At 37.0% G+C, this 11,656-nt stretch overlaps 1 protein-coding gene across 2 annotated transcripts; it reads right to left on the bottom strand.

Moving 5' to 3' along the window:
- Positions 1–7,193: 7,193 nt before the first annotated feature.
- LOC134748571 (uncharacterized) lies at positions 7,194–8,915 on the bottom strand. Of its 2 annotated transcripts, none has more exons than XM_063683362.1 (3): positions 8,831–8,915; positions 8,471–8,651; positions 7,194–7,345 (listed from the first exon to the last, which is right to left on the bottom strand). In XM_063683362.1, the coding sequence occupies exons 2-3, from the start codon at positions 8,634–8,636 to the stop codon at positions 7,278–7,280; spliced, it is 234 nt and encodes a 77-aa protein (XP_063539432.1). In that variant the 5' UTR covers positions 8,637–8,651; positions 8,831–8,915; the 3' UTR covers positions 7,194–7,277. The 2 variants fall into 2 exon arrangements, with proteins under 2 accessions (XP_063539432.1, XP_063539433.1); XM_063683363.1 differs by having other exon boundaries at positions 8,758–8,867.
- Between the last annotated feature and the right edge of the window lie 2,741 nt (positions 8,916–11,656).

The following is an 11,656-nucleotide window of genomic DNA, read 5'->3' on the forward strand; positions in this document are numbered from 1 at the left end:
ATATAGTCGAGAAATTGTGACGGGTACCGGCGTGGCGAGGTGGCCTAGGGGTTCATGGCGTTAGCCGCGATAGCTAAAGACGCCGGTTTGAATCCGGCTTTCACCACTGGAGGGCTTTAATATATGACATCTATTACAGTTTTTAATTTATATATAGTAGTGTGACTACTTAAAAAACACAAATCGAAATATTTAATATAATAATTTGATTTGTTCCCAAACTTGTTTATTGAATTGAGTTAAGATCTATCAACTCTACCAATAATCCGTTGCAAGTAGTAACTAGTAGAAAAAAAATCATAAATGTTGTGTTTGCAGCACAAACTCCGTGGATTTTAATACCTGACTGTGTGACACGTCAAAAAATTGGTGCATGTTGTCTGTATATTTAAAACGTTAACGGTAACGCTTTGTAAATTACGCTATTTAGTGACGTGGCTTAACAATTAGCATGTAATAAAATTTATATGACTATTAAATGTCAAAACAGTTGTAAAAAATCAGAGCGGCCGACTTAATAATATATGTAATGTTAGGGTTCGCATATAGAAGCCTTAATTTGATTGTTATTTTCAATAAAATAATCACGATAACACCGTTTCAACATAGACAATATCCGTATATATTGAAATGGCGGGTAAATATAAATACTTATCGAGGATTAGTCGATGGAATGCGCGGTACGCCATTTTACCACAGACAGCCGTCTATAGTAAATGGCGCGAAAATACTGATCGGTGATTGGTGGACATCTGACAGGTGATTAGTGATTGGAAGGGGGAAGTCGACTAGGGGGAACCGGGCCAGTTGCGACATTCTAGTGTGGACCGTGGAAGAAGCAACACTTGTAATGCCTAGCTAGGTTAATCGAAAAGAAAACAATAAAAGTGTTCGTCTCTAGTTTGAGTTCTCAGTAATCTCCAAATCTACGATACTCGAGTCGTACTTCGAGTAAGTGGTGTCATAGTAAGTAAGTCAGATTGTTATTAAAATATACCCTACTAGCTTTTGCCCGCGACTTCGTCTGCGTGGACTCAGTAACCGCAGCTAGAGTAAGAATAGCGCTTGGGTAAAGTGTAATAGCAATCATGCAAATTGCTTATGTACACAAATTATCAGGCACTTCATTATTTCAATTCCACCCTGTTTTCGACCCTCTTAAGGGATGATTTTCGGGATAAAAACTATCCTATGTCCTTCTCCGGGACTCAAACTATCTCTATGCCAAATTTCAACTGAATCGGTTCAGCGGTAACACACAGACAGACAGACTTTCGCATTTATAATATTAGTATGGATATAAAATACTGATGAGGACGCATAGATTGAAATTACGTCACTCCACGGCAGATTGCGGCGTGTGGTGTGTGTGAATCGCTTTAAGCTCAATAAAACTATAGTTTGGCAAGCCATTCCATCGGTAGAAAAAGGCGGCAAGTCTAAAAAAACTTAAGGGTTGTCCTCCCATATAAAAATTTGAATTTCGCGCCTTTTTCTACTGACAGTGGGTTTGTCAGAGTATACGCCACGTCACGAGTAAGTCACGTAACTTTAATGAGAAATAAAAGTAATGTCAATTGTAATGAATATTGATACGACTGTTTGATATTGATATTGGCTACGGCAAAACTGATTCGTAGAGATTTAGATGATTGTTGACGCTTGCAAAGTATTGATCAATATTTTCGTATCATATTGACAAATTATGTATGTCTATCAATATATTAATGTAACTTAGATGTGATAACAGTTAAAACGTAACCTTTTGAATCTAAAATTAGTTACATCATTTTGAAATTGTATTGTTCTACATAAATTCGTAATCTGTACACGTATTTAGTGAATTATTTTTGTTTAAACATGCTATAGACAAACCCTTAAGTTCTAAAAGTCATACGAAGATACATAGTAAACAAGAATGAGCCTTATGTTACGGAAATAAGGTCCGTGTGTTCTTGTACTTCTTAAATTTATTCATTTGATTATTACTTGTGACGTCACACTTGTACTTATAAAAGACATGTGAGAATATAGCTTGAAAGACGTTAGGCTGGATCCTACCTTGTTTAATATAATTTGCACTGGCTACAGTACAACAGTATTTATTTAGGCCGTGGACTGGGCGCCAGCGGGCAGCGGGTAAGCGGACGTTCATACGTTGAATCCAAGGACCTGACACTCTTTGATAGAGAAAGATAGTCTTATTGCGATTCCTATAAGAGGATAGAGAAAATAGTGCCATGCTTTGTCCTTATCACTGACCGGGTGGCATCATAGGTAGGAGGCGATGGCGAAATACCGAAATTTATAAGAGTGAAAGGGAAGAAATAAAATTTATTTTATTTTGTTTTATTTATTTAGAAACAAACAGTCTCTTATATTAATAAGTTGTTACAATATAGGGTAATAGACTTATAGACCTACAGTTTTCTAAAAAATAGTATGAAAACCATGTGACTTATATAAATACTAAATTAGACTAGAAATAGAAATTCCAAGTTGTCAGATTGCCAGATTCATTTTAACAAAAATAAAACAAGAATGGAAAATAAAACAAAAATGGATAAATTGTAAACAAAACAAAAGTGCAATTAAAGTAAATTTTCTTTCTCTTACCCTTAAGTAAAATATTCTTTCTCTTACCCCCGGTTGCTCGGTGGCGCGTCTATAACTACTTGTATATACTATGTCTAGAACCCGATCAAGTATGAATGGCCTTGAGCGTCCGCTGCCCGCTGCTGTTCGGTCCGCGGCTTTGGAGCTCTAAATGCTATTTGAAACGTAAGTCCAAATACTACCTCGATTTGTCAAGTTTATTTGGCTGCTTAATTCGCTTCTTGTTTATAAAATGTATAAACAATGGTTGTTAGACCAAGATAAGTTTGCAACAATTTTAATAGCACACGCAGTCCAAGGTGTTATTTTAAACGTCAAAGTTCTATGAAATTATGACTTGAATAACACGCACTGCGTGTGCTATTAAAATCGTTGCAGTCTTATCTTGGTCTAACTCTATTTCATTGGAGTCTAATAAAAATTGAAGGGTTAACACCTTCGCAGCGGCAATTTATGTAACTCGTAATTAAACATAAGTACTTTGCATGGGGTACAGTCGCCATCAGATATATCGGAGCGGTCAAGGTGCTCAGAAATATCTGAACACGCACTCTAGCGCCTTGACAATAGAGGCGTGTTTAGATATTTGTGAGCGCCTTGGCCGCTCCGATATATCTGATGGCGACTGTACCAATCAACCATACCGCAGTGAACGTATAAAAACCTAACTATTAACGATACGAGTTAGGTAGCCCCTTGATTTAAAAAGTTATCATTCTTTGGTCAAATGTGACGTTTTCAACCAAAAGGTACCACATTGTCACCATATGTACCATAAGGTTGATTTCTAATTGAAGCTATATGGAAATAGCGCCTTACTGAGAAGCGACAATAAGTACCCTTTTGGTTGAAAATGGCACAAATAGTTGTAATTGTATCCTCTTGGGGTTCAATGTCCTAATACTAGTACAAATTAGCTTACCCTCATTGAAATTTTAATCATTGTCAAATTGAACAGTTGTTTTTACTTTGTCTTGTTCGATTATCAAATATAAAGAAAATTCAACTCTATTTTCTTATACCATTAATTTAAATTTGCCTGACAATTTTTCTTGTATCACCATACAAGGACGCTAGGCGGTAATTGGTCTTACAGCTACAAATGTGCCTGCATTTCGCTGCCCAATATTACAGGGTTCTATGTATTACTTTTATCGAACTGAAATTTGAACTTTATCATAGTGACATTAAGTCGAATTTCAACTATCTTGAAAATGTTACATAGAACCCTGTAATATTAGGGCAGCGATTTATTGTCTCCCTTTAGTCCTGTGTCCGTGTTATTCGATACTCGCTTGGTAGAGCATACGTTCACAGTAGTTTGACCATTCGTATACCTTATTGCATAGACATAAGGTTTACTTTAGGGTTTGCTGTTGTACTATCCGCAAACGAAACTGACGTCCGGGGTCGTAAAACATCTCATTCACGCTTACATGGTCATGGCCACAGTGAGAGAGATAGTGATATGACTTTGGTCGTCCGCTTGGTTTGCGGATAGTATAGTGCCAGCGTTGAAACTTCACTCACCATGTAAAGTCCCGGTTCAAGCTAATTTGGTTGTTAATATTAACGGTATGAAATGTCCAGTGTAAAGTAAACCCTAATGGCTTAACAATTAAAGTCCGTAACCGTACCTACATCTTATTTCAAAGTGATAAAGTCTACTAATGGTCAATAGTATGTAATCTAATAGTACAAATTAAGGTTGATGTCTGCTCACACAAGTTTACTGAACAAGCGTGACACCTACAACCTACCATCAGCCATACGAAAAAAAAACCTACCACCGATTTTTAGTGAAACCCTAAGTTAGATATAACGTAGAATTAATATAGGTACCGTCAACCGAGGTGAATAGGGATGACTGGGGTAAATAAGAACAAAACTGAAAATGTGATTTACCTGACAATTTCTTAAATAATACCTACACAAATTGTATCATTCGATTGAAAATAATAGTAGATTTTGTATGATACAATTTGTGTGGGTATTTTTTAATGAATTGTGAGGTAAATCACATTTTAAGTTTTGTCCCTATTCACCCCGGTTTACGGTTCTTTTTACGAAACCAATTAATCATCCAAAGGTACCATCGTCCACCGATTGTCATTGTCAGTTAAAAATGTTGCTATTTTTTTAATATTATGATCACGGACACAGGAATGGCAGTGATTTAATTTATTTAAAGCTTGTGTTCGACAACAATTAGTATTTATTTTTAAATATTTTAAAATAAATATTTAGACCTAGTTTTAAATCGTAAGTTTATTTTAGAAACACGGTTTCTTTAGATTGCATCAAAAAGGGTTTTTTTCGCTGCTGTTTTGTTTCGGAATTTCTATTTTTTTTTTCAGTGTTGCTAGTTTAAATTGTTTTAATTTGAAATTATTGTTAATTATTTTAATACTGCGATCAAAATGCATTCCTATAAGTAAAATAGCATGTTAGATATGTTGGTTTTTCAGTGCATTGTATCAATAGTGGTTGTTTGCGATTATTAATTTATTGATGTAATTTATAAGTTTTTTAATAATTTACATTTCTAGTAATAAAGCACCCAGTAAGGTATACAACTTGGCGACTTTTATTTACTATCCATAAAAATCAAAATTAAACTTAAACCATAAAAATGCTGAAAATTTCAGCATTTAATGTTGGTGCAAGGAAGTTGTTTGAAATAGAGAACATGAAGAACTAAACCTTTTGAACGCTACGCCTATCGTGAAATGAGGGCTACCGTTTTTGTGCTCACCAGTTGGCGCCACTGTAGGTAGGTCCAGAAAAACAGACCTCATAATTCTTCTATGCTTATTTTTACAAACAAGATCGGCTACATCAGCCACTTGCGAGCACACCAGCGACAGCAACGGAGTTGACAGCAGTCGCCGTGGCCGAACTCGGCCGTGGAGTTATTATATTATTTTTACAAAATCAATACGTTCTGATATACACAAAGGTATTTTAGCATCTAAATGTGCAATTTTTTCAACCTGTTTAATTTTGCATATATTTTACTTGGCACTTTTTTTTAAACCACTAACATTTGGGGCATTTTCTATGAAAAGGGACCTTATTGTCGATGGCGCGTACGCCGCACAGCGTCGCGCGGCATTGTATTTATATCGGAGCATCGTTAATAATGGCGTAAGCTCCATCAACAATAAGGTCCCTTTTTATAGAAAATACCACATTTATTGAACTATATGTATTGTTTACCATGACTAATCAAAGATGGACAAAGATTTACCACAAATTATGAATAAGGCGATAAAAAAGCTTGAAACCCCGAAAACTTCTATGCATTTTGAAAGACCTCTATCTACACTAGCGCCCCTAGCGGCGGAATTAAACGCGGTAGCCCTCATTTCGTGAACCTTGCCAGAATGCACGAAGGTTGATATTGGGTTGTAGCCGTGCGTGTCAGTTGAGGTCTTGGCGGTCAAAGGATTAACCTTTTCGACGCCGTGTCATACACAAAAGTCACCGTAGTGTCAAAACGGAAATTGAACTTTATGCACATGCACGTAGGTCTATGTTGCTCTGTGGTCTGTGACGGATTAATCACTTTGGAGTTGGAGAGTTGGACCTGCGGTGCCGATATATCCGTCATTGGTGTCCAAAAGGTTAAGATTCGATTGACGTTTTTACAAGCTTTTTATTAACGTGCAATGTACCTATGTATGTACGGGTCAAATCTTGATCTTGCAAGTTCAATTTGACCCACTTTACAACTTCCAATGAAGCTGCAAATTTGCATACATCCATACCATAATATTGCATTGTCACCCGATCAGATTTTTGACATTGCAGATTAAAATTTAGGTATATATTACTGTTGTTCGTTGAAGAATTCACTTGCTGGGCTACAGTGCTGCAAAGGTCAATGTAACATGTGTTTTAAGCAGGGACCGGACAACCCTTTCCGCGATAAAACCACATTGAAAGACTTTCCCTTTTGAACTGCAAGCCCATTCATACCCTTACCTTTGACTAACCCTTACGGAAAAGCTAACCAAAAATAAGGCTAGCTCTTAATAAGGGTTACCCTTATCTTTAAGCGCTTTTTATAAAGGTTTCCCTTTGCGTGAAAGAGACAGGATTAGTATATATCTACGGTAGTGTATGAAAAGGAAAGAAAATACGTGCCTAGTCAAAGAACGCCGCCGTCGCCGCCGACGATCGCTCGCATTCGAAGTAATGTGTGCTTTATGAACAAGGTAGACGACTTAAATTAGCACGCTTATATGCTAAAAGGGAAGCCCTTTATAAGGCTAACCCTTATAAGCAATATGCAAGGTGTTGGTGAGCGGATGATAAGGGTTTTGTAAGGGCATTTGGGCTACCGATTACTCAAATGTGGTAGCTTTATATAAGGGTTTTTAAAAGCAAAACAAAGGGTTTCGTCTGCCAAAGGGTATGGTGAGTTAAGCCTTATGCAATACCCTTATAAAACCCCGATAAGGGATAGCGGGCCGGTCCCTGGTTTTAAGCAGAGCACAAACACTCAAATATCCATTTTTGAGAGAAAACCGTTATATTTGTGTCCTACTAAATTTGATAAATAAAACTCGAAGTAAACTAACTCATGATTTATTCACTTTCGCTTAACTTAAATATACCATAATCTTGATTTGCCCGGAAAAAGTGCTATCAAAAGTTTAATGGTGAGCGGCCGCTTCCTTCCTTCTCATCTCGGCCCACTTGCTGACATTCTCGGGGGAGTTTGCTGCAAGGTAAAATGGCGCACTAATTAATATAGGATAACAACAATAATGCTTAAAATAAGGAAAATAAAGTTGGTCAAGCAAATCTTGTCAGTAGAAAAAGGCGCGAATTTCAAATTTTCTATGGGACGATTTCCTTCGCACCTACATTTTTTAAATTTGCCGCCTTTTTCTACTGACAAGAAGATAAAGGCACTCGATAATTAGAAACAAGACGAAGGTTATAGATGCACTAAGCCAGGCCCAGAAACAAAAATGGAGAAGGGCTGGCCACGTTGCCAGACTTCAGGACGTGAGATGGACCTTACAAGCGACAGCCTGGAAAGGTCCACATGAAAAAAGAAAACGAAGATGGCCATTGGCACGCCGAGCTGATGACGTAGTTAAGGTGGTGGGGGCCAACTGGGTATAGGCCCAAGATCGAGAGAGGTGGAAAATTTTGAAAGAGGCCTATACCCTTTTACCCAAAAATAAAAGGCTTTTATTTTTATTTATTTAACAACAATAAATAAATGAAAAATTGTCTATGTTAGGTTTGCATTGACCAGCATGACGTTAGGCTAACTGGCAACCCCTACAAAGTAAATGGGCATCATGCCATTCCATTCCACAGATAAAATAAAGGCAGTAAGAAGAAAGAGTTCGGTGCTGTTAGTGCTATAAAATACTTAAATTATGGTGAATAAACTTTACTTAGCAGTTACAATGCGTGGCTGTGTCATACATCGTGTAGAACTGTAGACTGACTAATTATAAAAGTAAGTAATGCTTTGAAAGGGTTCAAAGGGTAAAAACGGGACCCTATAACTAAGACTCTGCTGTCTGTCTGTTAGTAAGTTAAAATTTTCACAGATGATGTATTTCTGTTGCCGCTATAACAACAAATACTAAAAACAGAATAAAATAAATATTTAAGTGGGGCTCCCATACAACAAACGTGATTTTTTTGCCGTTTTTTGCGTAATAGTAGGGAACCCTTCGTGCGCGAGTCCGACTCGCACTTGGCCGGTTTTTTTTTTAATTGGGGGTAAACCAGCCTCCCAGACATTACACAGGGGTAACAATGTTCCAAAGGATAGAAGCCACTGCTGCAATAAGAAACATTTAGGGAAAAAAGAAAATCTTACCCAATTTGTGGATCTTGTAGAAGATGGGGATAGACACACCAATGCCAACCATCCAGTACTTCCAGATCCACTGGTTTGCGACGTAGTATTTGAACGGGAACTGCGCGATCTTGGCAGACATCGTATACGGGAACTTCATGGGGCGTTTGGGCGCAGAGTCAGACATGGTTGCAGGTTTATGCTGTAAAAAATATTATGTAATGTGACAAACATCGACTGAAATTTGAACATTAATATTTGTGATTCTGTTGATAATCTATTTATACTAATAAATGTGAATTATATACGTTGTTTGTACAGCCGTTTCCTTAAATATATCAGGATAATTATGAAAAATACAAATTATTTAAAAATTCTAACCTGTACTCCGGGAGGAAATATCGACAGCTGACAAATGTTGCCAGATGTAAAATTTAGTTCGTCTTACGAGGGCCCGTTTTATAAACGTCCAACAATCTATCCGTTCCATCAATTAATCTAATGCTGGTCAAGCAAAGCTTGTCAGTAGAAAAAGGCGGCAAATTTAAAAAAAAGTAGGCGCGAAGGGATATCATCCCATAGAAAATTTTAATTTTCGCCTTTTTCTACTGACAAGATTTGCTTGACCAACTATAGTTTTCAAAGGACTGTCTCATTTCAAACGTAGACAGAGAGAATCCTACTATCTTTGTCTTACACTAGTACTAGCACCCAAAAGAAAAGGATGAGTATAGTTTTTTGTTCTTATTTATATGGTAGTATATAGACAGGCCTTTGACAAACTATATTATTCTACCATCTAATTTTCTCTTCATTTCCCAATTCTCAGTGCGGATAAATTAAAAATAATTATTCACTTCTGTTTCATTTTCAGTTTTATATATTTTTTCCAATGTATCTCGAAAAATATGTGAAAATGCGTGAAAAGTTTTCCGTCATGCTCAAAAAAAACATATTCTTCTATTTTTAAAATTACACAAACTACTAGCCAATGCTAAGCGCTTGTTCTAAATATTTATTCCATGATTGGTCAGTTACTGGTGAAGCCAGAATTTTTACTGCAACACAGAAAAATACACTTTCCACTGCTGTCATGTCATGTCATGTCACTTCATTCATTGAAGTTGCAAAAAAATGTCAACGAGCTTTGTGGTGTCGTATTTGTGTGGTTAAATGTAATTCATAATAAATCTATTGACAATATAATGTGTGACAATGGCTTCGGTAAAAGTGGCTGTAAGGGTTCGCCCGTTCAACCAAAGGTCAGTAAAGTCTATATCCAAGTAAAAGTAAAACTCGTAATGTTATTGCTTCTTATTGTTGTATGGGACAATGTAATTTCCGAAACGCCCATTATCTTGGATGATTGACAGCATTATGATATTTATGGTCGCAGTGCGGTGTTATTAGCTACTGGTTACTTCTTGAACAGGTTTTTATGACAGTATTCTAATATGGTTTGGGGACGGAAAAAAAACAATGATGTCACTATGAACGGCAATGACTTTCACGGTTCAGCTGCATTGGGAGCAGAAACTGTACCTGCGCCAGCCGTTTGGATGAAAGCTGCGGAAATCACAAAAACTTGCGACCTACATAGTCATAATTAGCTGTTTGAAATGAAAGTATAATGGCACCTAAACTTGGGTTTGTTTGTTTGTGTAACGGATGCCTGAATATAAACATTCTTAGGAATTTGACATTATTTATTATAGCTAGTATAAGGTGCACCAAGTCACACAGGTTTAACAATAGATAAAAACATCAAATTGTTTGAGTATGTGTTGTTTAACTTGTCTTAAGACTTGGTTTGATTTGATTCTTATTTGGAATAAGAATCTTTTAAGAAAATACATCTAAACCAAGGTTAGGGATAAAGGTGTTTTTTTTTCTTTTTTTTTATATACCATTGAGTGCAGTTTAGGCCAAGTTTATAAAAAGTCTAATATACTGTTGGACAAATTTAGACGAATGCAAAAAAAAGCACTAAGGAATTTCAAAATTAGTAATTAAACTTTTTTTTTACGTTCCTCTAAATTTGTCCATGAATGTATGTCTCCGCATACAAACTGTTGAATTGAGTAAAACCATTAACTGAAAGTATATATGGAAAGTTTGGTACCAACGTACCAGCATTACCTAGGTAATATGTTTGATAGACATGCTTGATGACTTGTTTATTGAGAATCTACTTGGAATGTCCGTCAAATCTTCAACAAAAGAGCCCCCCTTTAAATGCCAGCAATGCACTTCCAACTCTCATGGGTGATGGTAATAGCTTACCATAAGGCCATATCTGCTCAATTGCCTCCTTAAAAAAAAATATAAAACATAAGCTTGTGACAAACTGTACACACACATACAGTGTGTGTACACAGTCATCAGATAAATCTGAGCAAATGAGCTAGGGTCATTGCACTAGTTTCCATCCATGCTCTAGTTTTAGTCCACTTGACAGATTAGCAAATAATATATTTGATTTTTATTTTGTGGATGTGGACGGTCAAGTGGACGAAAACTAGAGCTGGACGAAAACTAACGCACTGACCCTATTAAGGAAGATATAAATACATCTCTATTGCCATAATGTTATAGCAAGTCTTCCTAACCAGGGGCCGCAGCTTGAGCTTGAAACCTTTATCCACTAAAAAGTATTTTACAGTACATATGGTACCTCGCACTAGTGCGTAAAGAGCACTTTTCGTGCATATGTCGAAAGTTTAAAGGGCCATATGTACTGTAAAACGTTGTACGATACACATGCGAATAGGTGATTTCCTCTTTTCTGCACTTGTATCGTAAATAACTAATATCTAACTGATGGGTGGCACATGACTATATTTTTAGTAGATTTATATCGGGTCGGGGGGGTGCCGTGGTCGACATGCTCGCGACCCCATTGCACCCCCCTCAACGGCATAGACGGAAACGCCGCAGGGGATGTTAGTAGGTATTCTCCTCCTCTTCCTCTGGCTAGCAGAGGAAGTTACGGGAGGAGCGAGTCCCACATACCACCCCCCAATGTGCTTCCCCAGCCCGGGGGTGAGATGCGTAAATGCATTTACCCGTGTCAAAAAAAAAAAAGTTTATATCGGGTTGTTTATATTGAGTTGGGAATGAGTCTGAAAAATAATGTTTAGATATTTTTGAGCGCCCTGGTTATTACAGCATATTATTGATGGCCACTGTACACACTTATGTAACAGA

The sequence above is a fragment of the Cydia strobilella genome, chromosome 16 (assembly GCF_947568885.1).
Source record: "Cydia strobilella chromosome 16, ilCydStro3.1, whole genome shotgun sequence".
In the NCBI taxonomy this organism is placed as follows: Eukaryota; Metazoa; Arthropoda; class Insecta; order Lepidoptera; family Tortricidae; genus Cydia; species Cydia strobilella.